Below are 25,416 nucleotides of genomic sequence, written 5' to 3'. Positions count from 1 at the left end.
ACAAACCATCTATAAAGGTCTGTAAGAATCTCAGGACTCCACTCTACTCTTCCACTCTTAAAAGAAACACTTATGTCCTTAAATCTTGACAGTAGTTATGGAACTGAATATTTTACTCTTATAGAAGAGATTTCTAGTAGGAGAAGAGATATAGAAGGTTTTGGAAGTGATAAATTGAATATACAAAACTGAAAGATTATATTATTTATGAATTTCATCAAAATAATGAAGTAATTCCATCATTATAGAATTATCTTTACTAGAATAAAAAGCCACTGTTAATTACTCCTTTTGTTCTTCAACAAAACTTGACTTGTAACCAAAACTCCTGAGAACAGAGGAAATAAGACTGACAATTCTTTTTGCCTTGGGGTTTTTCTGCAGCTAGTCTAACTCTAAACGTCACAAAGAAGCATGCAAAAAAAGCTTTGGAGTTTCTTTCCACTTGTTCTCTCTGAGCACAGAGCAAGCAGACAATGAGAATCAGGCAAGTCTATGAAAATGCTACACTCCAAGTTTACTTGTGATAAAACAGCTTTCCTCCTCTGCCCCTCAGTCACTGACATTATTACCACCAAATTGTTTTTGTTTGCTTTAGTTTTTTTTTTTTAATCCTTGATTTATTCAAACAGCTTTAGTGCAGTTCAGCCTGTACCCCCATTTGCACAGTACTTTCTCCATGGTAGTATTAGCATAGAAACACTCAAGTTATGACAATTCGGTACCACTGGTATCCAAGTACTTCACACATACTACAAGAGCTTTTTCCTTTCCCCTTCCCTCTTCAATCATCCCAAGGACACTTGTTTTATTGTTCTTGTTATGTAGATTTTTTAAGACATTGAATGGGAAGGCTGAAGTGCACACATAAAAAAAAAGACTACTAGTAACCGTGGACACCTAGATGTATACATAGTTATGAAATGACAACAGTCAATAACTCAATAACTCAACTCTCAATCATCAAAACTACATCCATTTCACATTTGAATTAGACATAACCATGCCCCAGTTTCTTCTCAAACTAGAAAAACCAGACTGGGAACACTGAGGTAGAAGTGAAAGTGGAAGAAAACAGTCTCAGAGAAGACTAAGAACAGCAGCACTTACAAGTTGTAAGCCAATCACTTCAAAGCCTGTGTGCTTTTATTAGAGAACACCATTGCAAGTGCTCTGAATAGACAGCATGCCTAAAACTGACTATCAGACATCAGATTAGGACTATCCGAAGAAGTCTAATGCACAATGTTTACTATGAAGACATAACTTGAATTCCTGTGTCTGCTCTTTACCCTTCTGCTGTAGCTCGAATACCACCACATTGTTAAATTCTGGAAGATGATCTAATTTCCTGTGGGATAAATGTTACCCCTTCACTTTAAACTACAAACATAAATATAAGTGGTCTATCTAAACAACAAGCTGCTTGTACTTTTAAATAAACTATGAGTTTACCTTATAAGAACTCATTTTTCAAGTAACCTTGTGAACTACCAAGAGCTCTCCTTACACTAATTTGTGATGGAATAAAACCGATACAAGTACAATAATAACATGGTTTAGAGCTCTTCCCTCCCTTAATAACCGTGTCTCTGTAACAAGGCCTTAAACAAGGCCAAGTATCAGTAATTATTGAAGTATTAAGGAGACAAAGGACCATTCAGTGCCCTGCAAGTAGTGTAAGAATCATAGGACTCTAAAGAGAGAAATGAACTGTTAATGCAATAGATGTTGTCCATTTCTGTCCATGAAGTTTCTAGGTTGCTGATTGCATGAGTTGTACCAAAACTGCCCCCAACAAGGAAAATAAATCAGCATGGCTTGAAGCTGCAAGTTCACATACATATTCAAGACATTGAAATAAAACTTAAAGGTAACACCAAAGAAAGCTGGCAGAGGTCCCATGACTGAAGACCTAATCTTTTTGACTAGTATAGAATCATACTACAAACAAACTACAAACATAAATGCTCCACTGGAGCAGTATAAATGCTTCCAGTCCAAACAAACTACAAAATGATGAAACTTAAAATAATTTCTAGCCCCTATTCTGACACGCCACTCAACAATCATTTGAAGTTAAGCAGGGAGAAAATATCCTTTCTCCCAAGTTTTTCATGGTAAGCACCCTTCTAGATACTGAAGCTGGAATGTAAAATGAGTTGAAGTTAAAATAATTTTTTCCTCTTCTGTAACTCCAGGAAGAGGAGGTTCTCATCTCACATTAACTCTGTTTCCTTATGTATTTGGTCTGCTTGGAATTGAGTTCATTTTCTTCATAGCAGCTCATATGGTGCTGTGCTCTAAACTTGCACCGAGAACAACATCGATTAATGCACCAATATTTTAGCTACAGGTGAACTGTGTTTGCATGGCCTTGAGCATCCTATTTCTTACTCTGCTCCCCTCATTGAACAGACTGGGGAGTGTACCAAAGACTGGGAGGGGACACAACAAGATGACTTGAACTAATCAAAGAGATATTCCATACCATGTAGCATCATGTTCAGCAATAAAACACTGAAAAGGATGGGGAGTTTAGGGTCAGTCATCTTTTGCTTGGGAATTGGCCTGGCTGGTGACTGTCTTTGAATAATTTCTCTTTTTTTCCCCCACTTCTTTCACTTATTAAACTTTTTTTCTTGAACTATAAGGTTGTTTTGGTGATTTTTTTTTTTGCTTTTACTCTTCCTTTTCTCTTCCTCACCCCACTCAGTGAATGTGAAAGTGTATGGTGCTTAGCCATCTATCAAGGTTAACCCACAACACCTTATAATAGGAGGGGTTCAGTTACCCACTTTATTTTTCCATAAAAACTAACCTAGGAGAAGAACCAGAAAGATCAGAGACAAGTTAGAACCAAGACATCATGCGATTTTTAACAGCTTTACCTTAAATGCAAATTAAACAATTGGAAGACCTGAGAGACCTGGGTTTTAATAGGATTGACTGGCATTCAAAGATGAGACTTAACGTAACCATAAACTTCATTTCATGCTATGTTTTAATTAGCTCAGAATCATGCTCACACTTGAGAGCCCCATGCTTTGAGATGTGACGTCTGTTATCTACCATTATTCTCAGTGTTCCACAGACTATGGAACAGAAGCAGAAAGACCTGGGTTCTTATGTTTCTCGGATCACAAGTGAAATGAGATAATCCAGCCTTAAGTCGTAGTGAAATAATGTAACGATACCTGCAAATTATCTGATTACTCAAAAACATCTTGTTTCAAAATAAAGAAGAGCTTGCAGAACTGATTTTAAGGTAAGTAACCAACAATCTATCTCGTTCTGCACCTTAATGTCACAAGAACTGTTTTTCTGCAAAAACATCTCTTTAAAATGTAGGCTGAAGAAAAGGGGGAAAAAAAGAATGAAGAATTGTCTACAACAGCTGAAATTCAACAAAATACAGTGCAAAAGAATCATCCAGTGAACAAGAATGCCAATTTGTATTAAATATATGTAAATCTAGTCCACCCTTAGCACTGGCAGAACAGACAATCATTCTTTTGCAATATCTCCATATTACTTTAAACACACTAGGAATATGTTTGACTGTGGAATATAAAACTCAAGTATGCTGAGCTAATTCAGTATGACATTTTCAGACTTCCGAAAATATTATCTGATAGACATCACAGGGAAAGCACAGCCAAAATGAAATATTAACGTGGTATTACAACTTTAGTGTTGAAGGGCAATACTGAACACTTAAATGGTAGGAGTAGTTTCCATGCCTTCTACTAGTTCTTGATTATGCATAGGAGAAAAAGGCTACCAGAGAAACTTCTATTCCACCTTGCAATAAAACCAGATCAACTAAACTTTGCAAAGGAAAAAAATAAAAGTTTAATCAAGAAACTGAATGCTGAAAAATCACTAACAGCATGTTTAAACACCTGGAATAAAGCCTTAGAAGTGCTTGCATATGCAATGAGCAAACTAATAAATATTATTTTTGATTCTAAACTGACTAGCATATACTTGAAAATAATATTCAAAACAGTGACATCAACCCGTATATAAAACCAATTTAATTTCTAAATATCAGTGAGGATACGCTTTGTTTCTTTATTCAACCAATTATAACAACAAAATACCTGGTCATCTATGGATGCTTATAACCATGAAAGTGGGATATACTGAATGATCAACTTGGAAATACCAAAGCTGAAATAAATAAATCAACAAGCCACACCTCAATCTGAAATTACAGTTATAAAATGTTTCATTTTTGATACTCATAAATACGTCACTTTGATTACTATTATTCCACTATTCCCAAATTCATTAAATTGAGCAGATTATCAGAAAAAGGAACAGAACTTCCTCATATTTCAGCTTAAGGGAGAAAGCTTTTTGCCACCAGAGCACAGTGATACAATAGCAAAAGTCTTCACGTTAAATGAGAAGAACGAAAAAGGTTAACCTACAGAGAAAACAAACAATTTTACTTTGATAGATTTGAGATACAGTAGCTTCAGCTATGTTTACATAAACTTTAAAGAAAAAAGAAAAAGTTAAGAGAATTAGTTGTTCCAGCAAGTCATCCGATCCATCAGAAACATAAGTCAAATAACACATTATCTGCCTCCTTCCTTTGATCTTTCCGCATCTCTGGGTATGCTAGCAGTTCCTATCAATAGGACATCAGCTTCATATTACAACTTTTCACTTCAGTACTCTTCCCTCCCTCCAAACTAGGCATTTCCTGTACCACACTGAAAAACAGATCTGCCATACATAAGGCCAAGGATTCCACAATGCTGACACCAGCATGAAGATTTGAATCTACAACCAAGTTTCCAGAATTGGAAAACAGAAATACACTGTCTTAAATTCAGTTATTTAATATTTTTTTAAAATTCCACAACTCTGGGTTACAGTCAAAGCATGACAGAAGACATTTATACCTGGTTGTGCTTCACTAAATGGAGCCCAAAAAGGCCCAGGTCCAGCAAGAGGTCGTTCATTATTCCCTCCGCTAGGATGGCGGTTGTGCTTCCTCCATGTGTGTGGAGAGGTTGGTGGGGATTGCTGTGGTGAAACAACTGGAGATGTGGACTCCTAATAAAACAAAGGAACTTTTTAAGTTTCGTACTGTATAACTAAATATATAAAAGCCTATCTATAACCATAATTTCTAGAAACAATCATCACTATAGTTAAAATATACTTGGATAAGGAAGAATCTTAGCACTTATTAAAATGAGGGAACAGCTGTCAGGTACAGCATGAGTAGCACCAGACACATTCATTAAAAAAAAAAAAGCACACAATTTAACCTACCACATTCTTAAGCAGGCATTCTCGGGACAACAGCAATGCCAACTTAAATGACTTAGTCTCAAGGGAAACTTATTCAAAAGACTCATTTTCACTTGTGATAGAAGTTACATTTGAACCCAGATCTCAAAAGAAAGTTATTTATTGTACAAGCAAAATGATCATACCTAACTGTCATCAAGTGATTCAGAATCCAAATTATCTTCTTTTAAAAAAGAAATCAGAATTAAACACTGAAAAACACAGCAGCCATTACTTTTAAATGTGCAAAAATGTAGATGTATTTTTTTCCAAATAATCATGCCGTTTATATTTCTTTGTTGTACAAGTCAGAAGGTAGTTCTGTCCTAATTTTAAGGCTTCAGATTTTCTTTAATACTATATTGTTCTATCTCATCCCTGAACAGACAGGAAAATAGAATCACAGGTGTACCAGTTCTCACGAAACATTCAGATTACCAGATAATTCCACTTGGAAGGAAATTATGAAAGAAATAAATTGAACAAAGTGAAGTATTTATATCATAGAAAGTAATTTTTTGGTTAGTTCGCTACACCTCTCAACTTAAGCTAAACTGGTAGGTGAAAACAAGTACAACAAGAAGGCAAGTTTCAGCTCTGAATTTCCTGGGAAGTAGAAGGAAAGCTCAAATTCTCAATATCTATTTCACCAGTAGACAAAAACATATGCTTGGAACTCTTTTGCCTGATTATATTAAGTGATATAACCTCTATTTACCTTTCCAGTTCACCCACAAGGTACACACTAAATATTTTCAATGATTTACTAACACACATGAATGTATATGATAACATAACTCCTATTAGTTTCAAAGACAGCTATCCAAATAAACTGAAAGCCAGTTTAGCTGGCTAACAACTGCTAGCATGCTATCAAGTACTACAGAGAGATTGACTGTAGGTTTCTACATGATTCCCACAACCTGATGTAATTTGCCAAATATTCAAAAGCCATTTTGTCTTATAACAACAACATTACATCTATAAAAACTTAAAACTCAAAGTGCCATAAAACTAGCTTTTCTCCAAGCAAGGTACATAATAAAACTACACACATTTCATGAAGTTTAAAGATCATGGTAACAGGCTAGTTTCTAATATGTTGATGTAACCGCTCTCTCTCTCCCATTACTTTTCCTCTTATTTCTGTCTTCCCTGGGATACAGGGCCAGCACAATTGATTCAGCAATTGAGGTATTTGCTAAAAGTCAGGACCACCGAGTCAGATTTCTTTAATTAAGGCTCCTACACCACGTCATTTCCAGTACTTCATTTAAAGTATTTAAACTGATGCCCACATATATTTGCAAACTGTTACCAAGTGGGTGAGAGCAGTAAAAATTCATTTACATTTTTAATTCACGGACCATCCAATTGTACGATCACCATTTTCCACAATACCTCTATCAGTCAAGATTACTGTGGCAGTTACTCACTGCTCTGAAATTTGCCTGAAGTTGCTTCTTCTTAGCATCTTACTTGACAAGAAATTATAAGTGATAATACGTTCTTACTTTTATGGTACATGGGGCAGTGATTAGAAGGAGCCAGGGTACGGTTAGTGGAATAACCATTCAACCTTATTTCAAGCTTCCAGGCTTCAAGTGGCACTCCAGAAGCTAGAAATGAGGTTGAATGGTTAGTCCACTTAGAAAGTATAGCGCAATAGGTTCTTGGAGAGCCTCGATGATGCATCACTGATGCATCACTGTTCCCTCCTTCCCTTGGTACAGAAGCCATTATTTAAATCAAAAAAGATTTGAAAGATATTTGAATTTTTAAGACTAAAGACCATGAGTAAACCTAGGGGCTGCTATGCTTGGTCACAGACATTTTTCGTTTGCTTTGGTATTTTTATTCCAGAAAGTTAGATGGCCCAAAAGGACACAGAAGAAACCCCGAAGCAGAAAAATGCATGATAGCTTACATAAAGGAAACTCATTCACTACTTCTAGTAACTAGATGTGAACATCTGCTTTGGACACACTGCCCTTGTGAAACCGCCTTGCTCTAAGGAACCTGACAACTGTCACTATTCAGTCATAATGCTCATATTGTAAATATGATCTTCAACTTATTCTTCTAAATATTTGCTTTTCATGCAATTCTATAGAGTAAGTACTGAAGGTAAACAGACCACAAGGAGCAAGAGAAACATAATGGTTAATCTTGTTCTCAATGTTCCAGTCAACTTTATATCAGAATTATAAACATCTACAGATTTCCCACGATTAATCTGGAACTTCAGCTTATGGACTTCAAAATTATTAAACAGAAGAAAATATGCAAATATATCTGATGTCAAAAAGCTTCCAGAAGGACTTGCTACATCTTCAGCTTCATTATGAGACATTTCCAAAACATTTTCAACCATTTAACACAGCATTACTGCAGCAATATCTTATCCCTGTGTAATCCCAGTCCTACTCACACACCACTCCTCGCAATCATTGAGCTGGCCTACTAGAAGCCTAAGGCTTCTGAACACCTTTAAAATATACTGATGTTTTCATGCAAGAGTAAAGAAGGAAGATGCAGGCCAGGAAGGACTGAGAATGTAGAACCATAAGAACATCAACTCAGATGCAATAGTAGTCAAAGAAAAGATTTACTGAAACGAACTACATACAGGTGAATTCACCCATTTTATACTCTGTGTGCACGTACACTACTAGGTACATACACGCCTTTGCAGTTGATAAAAGTTACCACTTCTATACACTCATGACTAAGAAAAAGCAGTTAGTTGTACGAAGTTTCTGCTTTGATTTTGCACCAGACTTCCAGTTTTAGTAAACAAGCTTCATTAGAACCTTTGTTCCTCAATTGCAGTACACAGTCAAACTCTCAAAACGTACCGTTTATGAGAGCATATGCTGCAGCTGAGAAGATGGTATGTTCATTCTCATCCATCCAATCCATTAGTAAAGGAAACTAATCTTAAAAGCCTGAAATATCCGTGACTAAATTTTCTTAAGAACATTATGATACAGTACCTACCTGGAGCACTTTTCCAAATCCTAACATTTAATAATTGGAACAGGTCTGTAACTCAGGACACTGATAACTCAGTGGTTCAATTTCATCATATTTAACTGATGTTACCCACCTAATCTCTTTCGGAACTTCAGCAATTTTACCCATCTGCATACTGTATTCAATGTATCATTTATTAAATTATCTACTATTAAAATCCTGTTTTGATAAACTGTTTTAACACTTCCATAGTGATTCTATTAACACATTAAAAACAAGATTTAATTTCTATCCAAACAAAACTCAATAAGAGCAATAGTAATTATAACATTCTGCTTTCTACTATCTTACTTATTGTTACGTTACTGCAGAAAAGAGATAGAGATGTAAATAAAAGTTGATATAAATATTTAACCAACATCTTAACGTTAAATCAAATCAATGAGAATATTCTTAATAACTAATTATAAAAAAATAAGGTTACAGTTAACAGGCAAAAATCAAGTAATTCATCTTAAAAAAAATAAGAATTATATTAAAATAATAAATTTAACCCGAGTTGTTAAAAAAAACATGATTTTTGTTAAACTGGAATTACTAAACGCTATGAAAAACTTGAACTTGGACCTTTTTGGAATGATGAGCAGTAACTAAAAGCAAGGTGCTAATTAAAAAAGATGTTATAATATATGGTTCCAAAAGAAGAACTGTAGTGAATGTAAGTCAAACTGGTGTAAGGCAACACAATTCAGTACTAAAGCAAAACTGGAGTGATCTCAACCTCAAAAGGAAATTGCAAGCATACATGAGTCAAAAGGGATTATAAACCTTTTCCTGGATCTCACACCTCAGGCCAGAAGAAAGCCTCCTAAGAAGAATTCCAGAGACAATGAAGCCAGACATGGTATCCGAAGGGTAGCTCTAAGGGTGTTGTGGTCCAGGTCCTGACACCACACAGCCTGCATAAGAGTCAGGGAACAGATCCATTATGAAGAAAGATTATGCTAGAGATGGTAATCGTATTGCAGAACCCGTGATTTTGAAATCAACTAGTATTCATGTTGAAGAATAAAATAGTTCAAGATTCAATGTGAGCTTCTCTACATGAAGTACTATACATTTTTTAGATTGGGATGTGTGGTTCAGCCAACTGGAAACTTGTTGGGCCTCAACAGTCTGAAAAGTTTTAGTTTTGAAGAAGGCAACTAAAAACCCAGAGATAAACAGAGAGGAGATAAATCCAGTTCAGTCCAGTTTCTTGGAAATTTTTGAGACAAAGAATTGTGCTGAATTTAAGCTGAACTTTGGTATACTTCATTGCGGTGCCATAGAAGGTAATTCCAACAATTTGGAGCTTAATACAAGGATCTAAGTGGAAAAAGAAATGGCTACAGAATTAACCACATTAGCATTAGAACCATATGACTGAAGTGAATTTTCTAATAGTGCTGCTGAAAGACTGTTTTGGGGCATGACCTAACTTGATACTGCAGGTAGATGCTTATACACACACTAAGTAGCATACTAGTGAATTTTGACAGGAAATGTGAAGGAGGCATTATAAGAATAGATTATTTTGAGGACAGAAATAACTACACTATCAAAATTTCAAGTACAAAACAGTTTCTTAAAGAGTAGAAATTAATAGTGAAATGAATAATGAGAAGCAACCAATTGAAAGTAGAAGACTGGATGCATAGCTCAACTGTCAGACCACTATTATGTCAAATATGACACATCTGCTTTTTCCACAGATGCTAAGATGTAAGAGGTGAGAAACTCATCAGACATAGGAAGCAACTTATGAAATAATACTAATACTGGTGAGATCTCATTTGAAACTAGAACTGTAAGTCTGGTCATATAATTTCAATGAGAATAAATTCAAACTGGATCAAGGACAAAGAAGGATTACAAGGATTACCATGAGCTATTTTGTTAAACAAAACAGATTACAGATTTTATCAAGCAAAATGAATCTAAGGGGGAATACAATGGTTTTCTAGTAAATACTGGTGGTATTCTGCAAGAAACATTCAAGACAAAGTTGTTAAAATAGCAGGTAATACCTGACCCTGAGGAGAGTTAAGTGGGAATTCTAAACTCCCACTAATATTCCACCATATTCCCATTAAGACATAGGAACAGTTTTCCCCAACACTGCCAGTACTGATAAAATGTCAGTTTTAAGGGAGAATCCTGATTGGCTTTTAAAACGTAATTATCTATTACAATTGCACATGACAACAGAGGAACAGTGATTTTCTGGACAAGGAATTGCATAACATTTAACTTGAACCTCAGTATATTTCAGTGTGGTGCCATAAGAGAGAATTCCAACAATTGGGATACTAATACATAAACCTAAGTTGCAAAATAAGAACTCAGACTCAGTGACAAGAGGTTTCTTCCAGCTTTATGTTCCTAAGCAATTTATTTAATATCATATATTCTTATCTGGAATTACCCATTCAACCTACTAAACAAAATTTAAGAGAAATGCTCTATTGGCAAAGCTTAGAAAAAGTATAACACAGCTTCCCACATAGTTACAAATGTTGAAGTGATCCAATATCCATATGTGCCAATTTTGAGCTGCACTGATGTAGCAATAGTTCAACACAATCTGGCTTTAAGTGTTATGCTTAATGCACATATAAGGAAGATGTGTACCTTCAGCTTTACGTTTTATTTTCATCCGGACACAGCAATGTTTCACCTTATAGCACTTGCTACATACACAGTTTTTAGCTGCTAGAGCCATTACCAATTCAATCTAGTTCCTGTCCCTTTCCTGAAAGGGGCTGTAAACCAAGTAAGATTATCCTAAAGTGGTATGTGACTCGGTATCTGGATCACATTTAAAAGACTATAAAATTATGTTTGTTGATTTTTAACAACAAAATGCAAAGCATGCAAAGGTAGCACCTAATAGACTGATACTGAGAGCATTTAGTCAAAGGTAAACTAGTTTCAGAAGAAGGAAGCAACAGCAACATTTCAATTAGTGAGTATTTCCTATGAGACTGTTTTCACAACATTTATTACTCCTTTAAAAATGTTCAAAAAGCATCAACAGGTCCTAAACTTACTAGGAGGTTTAAAAAAAAATATGCAAAAGAACTCAGCAGAATCCAGTTTCTCGAGGTTGGCAACTAATTTAAAAGTTTAGTAGTATAGCTGCCATTTACCCACATTCAAAAATATGTATACAGTCCATGACTGACATAACCATGTGAACAAAACCGCTCATACAGATGTCACAGTGACTGCAGAAGTTTTGATCTGCTTGCTCTCTATTTGGCAACAAGAAATTACACCAGTAGAAAAACCTATTTCCTCCCAGTGTTTTATGTCCAGTAAGGTGTGCAGCCAACACACCCTCTAGTTCGTAAAGGTTTCCTTCATTAGTTGTCTTTACTCTTAAATCAGTTCAGCAGCTTCCATGACAGCTGAATGTGACTTCTGTCATCTATTATTCATACCAGCAATATTAGAGGAGATACAAACTTCTGGCTAGTGCTCCATTTACATAACGCCATTATAAACTAAAAAACTCACCACACAAATAGCAACAGAAAAAACAATGTTCTCGTATTTGCCCTGTATTTGTTGTAAAAGAAGCCTCATTTGTAGCTCCTGTCTGGAAACAGAACTTGATTTCAATTTCCTGATACCTCACTGTATCTGAGTGAAGCTCCAAATAATGCATTGATAATAATAACGCTGTCAAAATAATGCATTGATAGAGAAATAGTTTCCTGTATTTCAGCACACAATACCTTAAGTGAAATTCTTTTACATAGGCTATCTGTAATTATCAAACTAATCTGTGTGACATTTCACAACATAGAAAATGGTGCATGAATGTAACCATCTTTCAAAGATCAGGGCCAAGTCAGCACATGATTTCACATCAATATTTTAGAGTACTTTATGAAATCAAAGCATTTTGAAGTGGCAGGCATATTGCCAAAGCCAGTGTACAGTTTAAGAAAAAAAAATCAATTTTCAGAATCACTATTAGAGTATCTAACAGGTAAGTGAGAAGCTCTATAAATGAAGTATATAATCTCAAGACACTTAAATTCCTCCAAAAAGAAAAGTGGCCTCTAGGAAAATGATGTGCTATAATTTACTTCTCAAACTTCAGCAACTTCCATCTTGAAAAAGATGGCACGTAATATGTAGAAGGAGGTCCAGCCAATGTTACAAGTCTAAGCATTATCTCCAGGTAAAAGCAACTTGATCAGCACATTTCTAGGAAAAAAAAGAGTCCTCTAGTCATTTATTAGTCTTTGGGGGGTAAAAAAACCAACAACAAAAAACAAACAAAAAACCCACAACACTCAAACAATTGGTATTTATACGGCTAAGTGAGAAACCTGGGGGGGGGGGGGGTACCAATCCCATTCTCAGTCTAAGGGGATTCAAATCCTCTGTACCACTCTAACATAATGACCCAAACATAAATGTTAGACCAAGATGAGGCAGCTTGAACAGATTTGTTATACAGTCAGAAATGTAAGAACCAACAACAGAAGATGTAGATTTATAACTGGGTACAAAAAAATCAGACAATACTTCCCTGATGTTCTGAACCATGAATACAACTTAGAACTGCTGAACTCAATGCTGTATTGTTAGCTACGTTTACTTCAAGAGACTATTTTCTGGGATAGATCTCTCAAAGCACTTGTACGTAGGGTTTCTTTATTTTGATAATACCATGCACAGAGATATCAGGCTGCTTAAACAAGTCAAGATGCAAACTGAAATTCGGATCCTTACACATCTTTGTAAATACGTGGCCTCTTTTGTCAGAACTTGGAGATCTCAAACACTAGACTTCGTTGCTTTGAAGTTACACCAGGACAGATTTATGTATTAAATTTCAGTCATTCACTAAAACTCAAAAATGGATAGAAGCATACAAATATTACTTCAATCAACCTAAAATCCCATCATCAGATAAATTGATCATGGACATCTCTGGAACTGTATTTCAAACACACCTCCCCAAAGCCAAACGAAAACAAGCTATCTTCAGATCTACTCTAAGAGCTCATTTCATTACTGCCTCCATTTCCAGTTTGGAAGGAAGTGACAACCACTGATTATGGATGACCTCTGCCAATTTATGTTTTGGTTTTTAATCGGGTTAGCTTGGACTATTCCAAAGAGATTAATAAATGTTTATGAGTGAATTCTTTGACTCCTAGAGAATATACGAAAAATTTCAAAGTTCCTTGATTTGCAACAAAATCAGCCCAGGAAAGAGTATACCACAGCAGAAAAAAAAAACAGGGCACTCAACAGCTATGCACAGATACAAACACCCAGCAAAACACAGTATTCAAATGTAGCGTTCTTGCTTTAGTAAAAAGGACTGTCACAAAAAGATTTCCCCATGGAAAGAGAACATAAAGACTTATATAAATAAAGAATTGTGAGAAAGCACAAGGCCGTAAGCCTGTACAGTTTTCTTATACTCAGATACCCTGAAGATGAAGTAGCTGAAGATGAGAGAACCAGTGAGCAAAAGGAAATCAGTTTTCTCATCATTACAATATAATGAAACACTACACAAAAACTGCCGTGTGTCTGTTATTTCTGGCTCTCACCTTCTCTAATTAACAACAAAAATCCTGAATAATAGCACGTAAGGCAGAGAGAAGTCATTGTGAGATTTTTCTAAACAAAGTATTTCAGGTTTAAAGGTATGACAGCATATTGAAGGACTAAACATCCAGTCTTCCATGGCATTCAGTAACACTGTTGTGAAGACCAGGAAGCTGATGTGAACTCTGATAAACTAGGCAATAGTATCATAATGATTACAAATTGGTAATTATCATATCCTACACATTTCTTTTTTTCCTGTCTCAATTATCACCAATATTTCAAACATATAAGAACACATTAAAAAAATACACCCTACACACAAATATTACAGATATGTATGTAGATTTATATATACACACACACGTTGTATGTTGGGTTGTTTTTTTTTTTTTTTGAAGAAACTACATTGAAAGTAGCAGAGTTAAGAAACACTATCAGACTGATACCTACGAAGCAGATTAGTGGTTAAGAGTCCCATTTAATCTTTTAAGTTAATTTACCTGTTGATCAGTCGATGTACGTTGCTGAACTGCATCATGGCTCACAGAGCCTTTTTTGACTTGTATCCTGCCAGGTGGGGGAGGAATCACACCTGAATAAGAAGCTGGGTTATCAGCATCTGAAGAATACAAGGCTGTGTGTCTTGATTCTTGTTCATTCTTTGACACAACAAATCTGGGAAGAGGGAGATCCTTCACTGTTTAAAAAAAAGACAGCAGGCCACTTACTATATAGAAGTATGAATTTTAAAAATAAAATATGCACTTTATTTTTCAGTTGAAATTTCACATGTGCCTCAATTACTTAGATACCAAGACCGTTGTTATCGCCAACCTCTTCTAGTCAGAAAACAGCAAATGCCTTTTCTGCATCATGATTCTGCTAACCAAGTTCTAATACAAGACTTCACATAGCTCCATCAACTTTTCACTGTAAATCTGCACTAAAGGCAGTGCAATCTAGACTTTGCTCTTTTCTGAGTTACACCAACATTCATTACTGAAGTTTGATTTGCAATAAATATTTCTAGAAATTGCCATTTCTAGATATTTATCATTTCTCTCTATATGTAAAATTAGATTTTCATTAAAAAATTTCATCAGCAAAACAAATGCTGAAGTACAGCAGTGTTCACCATCATCTTTAGTGAGCTGCTGTCACAGCTGTATTCATAGTAGACAATATAATCTAGCCTTATTAAAAAGATGGCAAATATTGCTTGAACTTGAACGTGTGTGTACACCTTTCTATGAGAAGCTAAACTAGTTGTTTCAATGGAATGCAACTGGGAATATTCCACTATCTTTTTTTTTTTTTTTTAAATGAACACCTAACCTTCTACAAAAAGAACAGAAGGTCCTTAGGTTTATGTTTTACAACCATATAATTGTTCTATTTCTCACTGCAAGACTTGTACCATTTTTCTGAATCCCAACCAGGTTTTTCACTAGTCCACTGTGAATCAAAATAAACTGAATCTGCCACACAGATTACTCATCTTTGCTGTGTTGGAAAAGCAATTTACAGGATGGGTCAAGTTCAACTCCTCCCATGCATTGCTGTATGTAGATTACATAGAATACGAGAACTACTTCTGATACAAGGGAATTCTATTTTGAGTCTACTTGTTCCAACATGAGGTTTTGGCATGTGGTATTTAGCACTATCACACAAAACAACATGCATAGCTCATCAGGAACAGAAAATACATCATTCTCATCTTTAAAAACAAGACTAGATAATACAGATCTGTTCTTACTGTACTACTAAACTTTTACATGGCAACTGAAAAAAATGCAATTTTTTTTACTTTTCTTCTGACTTTTCCCCGTAACAGCAGAAAAATCACATTTTAACATTACATTTGTTATAATTCCGAATTACAAATGCTACAGTAGTTATTAATGAAAATATGATCTTAAATTAGAAAAATTTATAAAAGTTCTCTGTATTTCTCAAGCCCACAACTTTATTAACACTCTCTTCCACCAAAACCAGTATTCTATACTTAGAAAACAAACATTACTTCTGAACAGATACTGCTCATTAATGTCTCAATTTTTAGCTAACTGGAAGGAAAATTTGCTGGGATAGCAAAAAAAAAAAAAAAAACAACCACCAAGCAGCCAGACTTAGAAGCTTGTAGTATAATAATTAAAGCCAGTATTTTCAGTAAACTACATCTGTGTAATCATAAAAGCACTTCGTTAATTGAAAATCAACTGGATAATATTTATGTTGAATGAACTTCGGACCCCAAATTTAACTGTAGTCTGCACTCAGTAATTCACATAAAACCAGCCTCCTTCCTGCTGAAGAGAAACACAGGGAATGAAAGAGCAAAAGGAAAGAGAAGGGGAGAGAAAATGTAGAATAGTGAAAAAAATTTAAGACAATCACTGAACAAAAATATGCATAATATACAGAGATAAAAAGTAGACGTCTCGAAGTAAAATCTTTAAATATTTCACTTTGAAGAGAAGAAGAGCATAAAGGATGGCTCTAACAACTCCTCTTCAAGCCTTCCTGCAGATAGAACCCTGCTGACCAGACTGCTGAACCATAATTCTCAAAAGAAGATAACCCAAGCTTGGAATCATCATGAGTCTTTCAGCCTGCTGTATTTTAGCTATTTAGTAGCTGCAGCAAAATTTCTTGAACTACTCTAGGAGTGAGAACTTCATAGAGAAGACTAGAACCACTGCAACCAAGGCAACAGACAACCAAAGCTAAAAACAGCTAGGGTAAAAATAAATGTTCTGTTGATTATACTTGTTGTATTTAGTAGGTTTGGAACAAGCTACAGAAAATTACTCCTAGAAGTCTAGAAACCATTACAAGTATTTCTAGCTCTGCAATAAATCAAGGAAACATATTCCATCACACAAATTCGAGTTTTCATATTTTGGAATTAATTCTGTACTTTCATTTTGATTCCTTCCTTCAAATTTCTTCTGATGTAACCCAACTTTTTTTTTTTTTTTGTATTAGAAAATTCAGTTAAGGTATCTTAACACATATAAATAAGGCACACAAAAGCACTGAAGTAAGTTACAGACAGATTATATTATTTGCCTTCTTCCATGAGCATTCGATGAAAAATCCCACCATTGTTTATCAAGTCTCAGTTTTATCTGATATTAAGAACTGAAGGTCCTTCTTCCAACTCACTGATTCTAGGGCATTCTGCTACAATTTGCCAAAGCTTTATATCTCTGAAACATTCAGCTCAAGAACTAGTGAAACAGTTTATAAACATGGTGGTTTATGAGCTTAAAGGAACTTCAATATTAGTGAAGTGTTGAATAAAACCATGCAAGTTTCCAAAAAGCTACAAAAAAACCCATGAAAGTTGTATAAACTGTTTGTAGAAACCCATAATAAACATAACTGTAAAGCATGTGATGATTCTTTACTCCTTTTTGGACTGAAGTATTTGACAAAGCTATTAGATTGTTTTTACTGTATTCTCCTTACTTACTTGGCTTAATCTATATTCTTTAGAATAAACGAAAGCTTAGGAGCTTTTAATATTATCTGCATACACAAATTCTACCATAACATTAATTCTGCAGTAAAATCTACTACAGTATTCACCCAAATTCAAAGCTGCATTCAAAAACTAAAAGCTGAGTCGCGTACTTGTTGCAAAAGGCTGCTGTGGCTTACAAACCAGTATATTATCTTCCTAAATTTCTTTTCATCTCACAGAACAACATGGACATGGATCTGCTTACATTACTCAGAAAGCTACAGCAGTGCCTCAAGGCACTTTGTGCTGCTCTGAACATTCATCCTAAAATGAGTCTCTCCTATTCCTATTACCCACATCACACCCAACCCTTGAGAAAACAACAGCTGTTCACTTTGATAAAGGAACTTTTTACAGATGAGGCTTTTTAATTAAAAAAAATCTTAAGGTATTAATCGTGATATTTGGGCTACAGAAGGGAAAAAACTCAGAGCAAGTGGAAAGGAATGCATCTTTGGAAAAGTAAAGTTTTCATTTGTTACTATCGAGGTTCCAAAAACTCAACATGTACAAAAGCATGCAGATGTTACATTCCCCTTCTCCTTCAAATTCTCATTGCTCCAGTGAATATTTTATTCAGAGGGTACAAGTTATCAAATAATAGTCTATAGAATTAACTTGTACTTAACACAATAGTCAATAGTATCTGTCCACTTGGCCCATGATAACAGCACTTACCTCAATCAATAAGAGGTAAGGTACCTCATCTTACATTTACTGCTTAAGAACAGACTGCCTCAGTCTCTCCACAAATGGTATTTTTAGGTTATCAACATGTACAGAAAGACAAACCACGTTAATTTACAAGATCATTCTCCCAGAATCCATAAGCGAAGTACAACTCAAAACCAACCCACTCTCCCACCTTCGCTTTACCTGTATTTAAGCTTTCCACTCTTAGAGGGAGACCTGACTGGGCCACAGCAACGAGTTTCAAAGCAATATAAAATTGACTTCTTCCAAAATAGCCAAGTCTTGTTGCACCACAGAGCTCCATAATCTGCAATGAAACACAGTTACTTCTATGAGGAAACTTAAAAACACAAATTGTTCTACAGAGGCAATTTCATACATTCAAAAGCAGCACATCTTGCACTAAATGACTGTAACAACTTTATACAGAATCCCTATATATTAGATACCAAGACTTAAAGCATATGATATTCTTCACAGACAGCAAAAGTTCCAAGTCTAAAACTGAAGTTTCCTTCAATTTTCTTCTTTTCATTTCTTTCACCTCTTCTTAGAGGTTCTACACAGTAGATGTGAAAGAACAGGACACATTAGCTGCTGGGGGTCTTCAAAAAAAGAAAATTCAAAAAAAAAAACCCACACAACTAGAAAGCCCGTAACAATCTTACTTTACTACTAACTATTCTATTAGGGGCTATACTGTCTTTGTTTATTTTTTATAGCAGTCTTAAGTAACTGCTACAGAAAAAGGAAATCTACTTTTAAGAATGTGAAAGATTTTTAGAACAGTGCTGATGGCTAGATGTAGTTCAGAAACTAAATGAGGATTTTCAAGTAATCACCATACAAAATTGAATAGCACATTACCGATCATACTAGAGAAATGGTCCTGCCCCTCATTTCTGCCTGAAAATTTCCATGAATATGTTAGAATTTATGAAAAGTGAACATTCTAGATTATTTCAAATGCTATCTTCTAGCCCATTCTGATATGTTTGAAATAGCTCAACTTCTGACTTGTATAATTAACCTATAAAGCATTCATTCAGAACAAAAAGAAGCATTTACCATCATGGACAGTATTCACCATTCAGAGAGACCTAGACAGGCTCCAGTTGTGGGTCCAGGAGAACCTCATGAGATTCATAAAAAAACAAGGGCAAGGTTTTGCACCTGGGTCACAGCATCCCCCACTATCCCAGTAAGCTGGTAGACAAAAAGATTGAGCACAGTCCTGCTGAAAATGACTAAGAGGTACTGGTGGATGACAGGTTGGGCATGAGCCAGCAATGTGCCCTCGCAGTCCAGAAATCCAACCATACCCTGGGCTGCATCAAAAGAAGCATGGCCAGTAGGTCAAGGAAGGTAATCCTGCCCTTCTACTCTGTGCTGGAGAGACCTCACCAGGGTACTGCATCCAGATGAGGAGTTCTCAGTACAGGAGAGACACAAACCTGCTGGAATGCATCCAAGGAGTGCCACAAAAATGATCCAAGGGGAGGAACATCTCTACGAGGACAGGCTGAGAGCCGGAGCTGTTCAGCCTGGAGAAGAGAAGGCTCTAGGGAGACCTGATGCCCTTGGTGATACTCAGAGTCAGGCTGGACAAGTCTCCGAGCAGCCTCATCTAGCTGGAGATATCCCTGTTCACTGCAGGAGAGTTGGTCTTATCAGCCTTTAAAGGACCATTCCAACTCAAATGGTTCTACGATTCACACATACACACACGTGCACCAGGACAGACAGAGCATGCAAAACTTCAGGTTCTTCAAATAACAACACCATATGCACTATTTCATTTAAGAAATACAGCACAAAAGTGATGTTATCCTATTCCTCTTTCTTCCCTGTGTGCTATGTAATACAAAGGTGATCCTATATCTTTTGTTATGAAATTATACAAATGTTGGTCTCTCCCAAAGGCAGCCATGTATTCAAACATGCTGACTGCACTCCCCCAACCTCAGGGGCCTGCAAATTTGATACGGGTGCATTCCTGCTTCTGAAGATCACTGGCAAGATATTAAAGATGACACATCAAATCAGACTAAGTTCAACAATCCAGACTCTTTAACACATAGAGCAGTCTCATTTAGACTGTAATGATTCAAATGAGATACAAAGATCCTGTTGGACACTATCATGAAAGCCTTGCTGAAGTCAAGGTAAATGACATTGCTGCTCTTCTCCCCTTATCCAGTTCTATTGTCTTTCCATCACAGCAGGCCATCTGCTTAATAAGTATCCTTGGTGAATCCACACTTGCCAATCCCAGTCACTGCTTTTGCCTTCCTGTGCTGAGAAATGGCTTCCAAATGGACTTGTTCCATAATTTTCCCAGGGACCAAAGTGTAGTTGATCAGAATGAAGCTCCCTGAACCCTTGCTCCTCCTGAAGATGGCTGCAATATGTCTTTTTCCAGTCACCAAGGCCCCCTAATCTTTGCAACAGTTCAAAGATAAGAAAGCAAGCTTGCAATGACATTCACTTGCTCTCACAGTATCTTTGGAATCATCTGGTCCTACAGACTTGATATGTAACCAAGCTACTCTAGGGAACCTGCTTTAGCAGAGGGGCTGGACTAGATGATCTCCAAAGGTCCCTTCCAACCTCTACGATACTGTGATATTTTTTTTGAGACATCCATCTTCTTACACTACTACAAGTTTCTCTCTTCTTTTGAAGCCATTCCCAGGCTCAAAGGCCTGCAAAAAGTTGACTGTGATGATCATTCAGAGAAGGCACTAAGAATCTCAGCATCATCTACATCAAGTGGCACTAACTCCCCCCTCACCCTTCACATCTCAGCACAGTCGTACCCATTTTAGCAAATCTAGTCTCTTGATATATCTTCTCAGTTTCCTAACTACTGGAATTAACATTTACTAGGCTTAAAGAAAGTTGTCCAGAAAGAACTCCCTGCTCTCATGAGAAACAGTTCTGAAGGACAGATGAGCTCACAGTTACTTTTGGTTGGCAAACTGCAACTGAGAAACAGTCAACATTTTCACATAGCAGAAAATGAACCATGAGGTCCATGAGGAGTTAGACTGTACGCTGCACTACTGCTGAAACAGGAAAGACTTCAATCGTTGTGCAATCAAGCACAGGTTTATTAACTAAAGTAGAGCTGCAAAAGACCCAACAAAAGGTTTCTTGGGTATTTCCTTTCCATGCACCAGGATTCTAGGACCTCATGAAAGTAAGTTGTTGCGAAACCTGTCACAGAAAGAATTGGGAAGACTCAAAGACAAAGACTCAGTCCCAGAGCAGTTCCTGGAGGATCAGGAGGTCTACTGCTGTGCATAGAGCTTATAAATCCTTCCAAACTAAAGCTAGCAGCATTAATTAACTTGGATATGTCTGCTCCACACTTCACATTGTCCTACAGCACCAGTGCTATTTGTACTTTCCCCATACTGTATTCATGCAGTGTGATGTCTGGACAGAAGTCAACAGATTTTTTTTTTTTTTTAAGATTCATTAATTAAAATAAAATAGTTCATGTTTCAATACAATATATTAGTGTCAATACACTAGACTACCAGAAGTTCCATATGGAAACAAATTACAGTAAACTGGCAGGTGAGAGCTCAAAGAATAAAAACTTTGAGGCACGAACTATGGAAATTGCCCATACTTAGCCAAAGGCTGAAAAAACCACTGTGTTTAAATAACTGGCTCAATTAAAACAGCAGAGATTCAGTAAGAGATAGCACTAACAAAACCAGTGCAATAATAAATTACTGTTGTTTTTTCTTTTTTTTTTTTAAGCATATTTTGGAAGACAGACCATTACCCATGTACTTGACTATACCTAAAAAAAGATTGCTGATCCAGTGATCTAGCATTAACAGATGAACAACTGAACAGAATCTGGAAAAGCTTTTTGTGAAAGGAAGCAGTGACACAGGTATTTGGAGCCTATGCAATCATCGGGTAGTATTGGCTTTTGGCAGTTCAAAGTCAGTGCTGGACTAGAAACAGTTGTTTTTGGAGCTGGTCAGTATTGCCAGGTTGAAGAAAAACACTTCAGCTGAAGACTGGATTAATAATTAAGCTACAATGGCAGTAAGTATTAGAGAGGAAAGACAAGCATGGATTCAAAGGAGAGAAGTGCAGGAGAATACATTTAAGGAGAATACATCATGAAAACTGAAAAATGCTAAAGATACAGAAAAATGGAATGCCCTCATGTTGCTGAACGAGGACCTGTCAAATCCCCTCCAAGAAAGCCAAACGAGACCACCCTTTCAAAAAGACTGTAACTCAGCCAGATACACGACCGATGGTCAAGTAAAATCATTAAACGCAAAGATCTACTGAAGACCCCTGAGCTCATTGACAATACGCCCAAACAAACCCAAAACAGTCTACCTATAATCTCCTCAAAGGAGGATTTAAATACTCAACAGACAGTAAGCTATACTGACAGGAAAAAAATAAATCAAGGGATTGCTTCTGAGGTTTCTTTTATTTTTAGGAATTTCATTTTCTAAGGAATATAGAGGAAAAAGATTTTCCTAAAACACTCCAAGGAATGCAGAGTCATCTTCAAGACAAAATGCTCTATTATTGTTTCATGTCCTTAGATAGGAAGATCCTGACACGGTGCTGTTGCAATTAAGCAAATTAGTGGTGACAACTTTTTGAAGCTCCAGAACTACTTGAAACTGTTGACACAAAAGGCAGTGTTGGCTTTTTTTAATTATGAAATTGCACACACAGTCCTTTTGCATACTGCAAAGAAATAACACCAACATCAGTAGCATCAGGAGTTGGCACAGATCAGACATGCATAGGAAATGGTATGTTGACGAAGAATCCCTTTTCAAGCACGTATCTTCTAGAACTTTTACAGGTATAAAATAAGAGGTCCTTGGACGTGGAGATGTTTGTTAACCAAAAAAAACCTAGAAGACTAAGAACCTTTTAAAATTCCAAGTGAAGTGGAACAAATCACATCTCTATCAAATGTGTTAAAATGTACTTTTCACAACTCAGACAAGCTTTCGGAAAAGTCCTCAAGATTATCACAGTCCCTTGCCCCTAGGCTCTTTTGCAAGGCAAATCAAGTCCACAGTCTGCAAATATTATTTATATAACACATATAGCACATATAACACATATAGCACAACCATTTATAACTTCTTCAGTGGTAAGGAATAAAGGAGGTAAGGAAGTAAGATACATGCCACCTCCACAGTAAAGATTTAAAGACATCTTTCAACTGCTTGGATGGAGTTACTAAAGTACTAACCATTCCATAAAAGAAAGTTATAAGGAGCAAGACTGAGGCAACTTTTCAAGATTGGCAGTGACAACACGCACAGTGGATGGAGAGGGAATGAATGTGAGGAGGGAGTGAACAAGCTCATTACTGGGCCCTTCTGTATCACATCAACTAAACTAGGATATTAACTCAAGTTTACTATCCACTAAAAATATACACATACATAAATAATAACTTTGTATTTATATACATGAATCATATACTGATATTAAGAAAGAAGCAGAACTGGGATCCTGAATACATATTTTGGTCTCAATTTTATAAGCAGATTCATCATTTGAGGTATTCTAGTAGTCCAATTATTGGAATAAAGCTTTTTTTTTTTTATTTAATAAATTCATAAGCACAAAGATGCCTTGCCTAGGACCACAAATAGCTGAGCTTGGAGAGAGCCTCTGGAGATCACCCAGACCAATCACCTTGACTTGAAGCTACAGCGTTTTGCTTAGGGCCATGTACAGTTGGGTTCTGAGTACATCCAAGGATATATGAGGAGACTCTACAGAGTCCGCCTCTTTCCTTGTTCAATCACCCTTGCAGTAAGAAAGTTTTCTCCTGTGTTCAAATAAAGCAAGGATCAGGAATTATTTCATATGAACCACGCACCAGAGCTGCAAAACAAGTTTTCACGTAAGTCTGAAAACTGAAGTTAAAGCAGACCTATGAATACACTTTTGCTTCAGTACTTCATCCACAATTTTCCAGTTTTGCTGTGCACACTGACCATAATGTTCTAATGAAAAACAAGCGGTACACTGAAAAAGAAACTAAGGGTCTATTTCAGATTAAAAAGTTGAGGAAAAGTAGAAAGAATAATCTGTATTCTGTTTTCAGGTAATTCAATGAAACATAACTATGATTAGAGATTAATTTTCATTCACAGTTTAAGATGAAAAACATTATATCAATAATGTTACTTCTGTGTCCCATTTGCAGTCATTCATTGCTAAGAATCCTAAGGCTCTTTGAAGATAAATGTTAAGCAGAAAATGACATATGGTGTCTAGATTAAGTTTACTGCACAACAAATTCATACTGGGTACTAAAATGTGCTCTCATATAAAGGTGCTCTTCTGAAGTCATGTAATCCACTCACCTCAGCTACAATAAAACTAACTATAACTTTACAGGGTAATGTAATTTAGTATAAAGGCAGTTGAAAAAAATATTTCTCAGGAATGTATATTCCAGCAGGAGAAGATTTACCATCACTATATATGGGAAACCTATGAAAATCTGTCCTGTTTTTTTGCTAAATTGAATATATCTTTCCTCGCAATTAATTACCTTCAAACTCATTGTTCAGCAGCCATCTGTTAGTAGATCAATTCCTGCCACTCCACTGAAGTGGATCTGTTTCACTAAGTGCAGACCACTGTCCTCCAGGCTGACAGTTCTGTAACTACTCTCTCACCTACCACTGGCTAGACAAAGAAATATTGATCAGTTTTCAATCAAGAATTTTGCAGTTCTCTGCAGAAAAATCTCACTTGACAGGTAGTTTCTGAGATGCAACAGTTGTTTATGGCACTGTATAGTAGCAACAAGAAAGAACTGACAAAGATCCTTCTTCTGATGGGTTATTTTTAACCAAGACAAGTCTCTGACCTAGTTCCCTGCAGGGCTCCACAGACCTTGGCACGTGGAGGCACTTGGGAAGAAAAAAAATAATGGAGACAGGACAAACAGACTGCTGCTAAAAGAAATGGCCCAAGTATTGCACAGGATTCTATGTTTCACCACTACTGGCAATATCTGACAAATATTTTAACAGTCTTAAACCTACCTCAAGTTTATTTCCAAAATGCTTTTATGAAGGATAAAGAGTAGCTATATTTAATCCAGTTAAGTGTGAAGTAGAAAACTTTCATATGCTGAACAGCAAGGCTATTATTACCTAAATCTAATATGTAGTTACTTTACTAGGTACTTCAGATACATAGTACCAACTAGTTTAATGTATTTACTACTAAGAATTTGCAAA

The 25,416-nt window shown here is 36.1% G+C and overlaps 1 protein-coding gene and 1 non-coding gene across 34 annotated transcripts in view; both read right to left on the bottom strand.

Moving 5' to 3' along the window:
- REPS1 (RALBP1 associated Eps domain containing 1) overlaps window positions 1-25,416 on the bottom strand; it is a 65,805-nt gene that overhangs the window by 29,358 nt on the left and 11,031 nt on the right. For all 33 annotated transcript variants that reach the window (XR_001465852.4, XR_003074221.3, NM_001395988.1 and 30 more), the window contains exons 2-4: window positions 18,323-18,446; window positions 14,415-14,611; window positions 4,920-5,073 (exon numbers count right to left, since the gene is read on the bottom strand). Coding sequence is in view for 31 of the 33 variants with exons in the window: in NM_001395988.1 (NP_001382917.1) it covers window positions 4,920-5,073; window positions 14,415-14,611; window positions 18,323-18,446 (475 nt within the window). In the remaining 2 variants the exon portion in view is untranslated. The remainder of the gene's footprint in view (window positions 1-4,919; window positions 5,074-14,414; window positions 14,612-18,322; window positions 18,447-25,416) is intronic.
- MIR7462 (microRNA 7462) lies at window positions 6,887-6,947 on the bottom strand. Its single transcript, NR_105630.1, has one exon. It is a non-coding gene; the product is annotated as a microRNA 7462 (primary transcript).

This window comes from Gallus gallus, chromosome 3 (genome assembly GCF_016699485.2).
Source record: "Gallus gallus isolate bGalGal1 chromosome 3, bGalGal1.mat.broiler.GRCg7b, whole genome shotgun sequence".
NCBI lineage: Eukaryota > Metazoa > Chordata > Aves > Galliformes > Phasianidae > Gallus > Gallus gallus.
The sequence above is the reverse complement of the archived record's forward strand: the minus strand, read 5'-3'. Positions and strand labels throughout refer to the sequence as shown.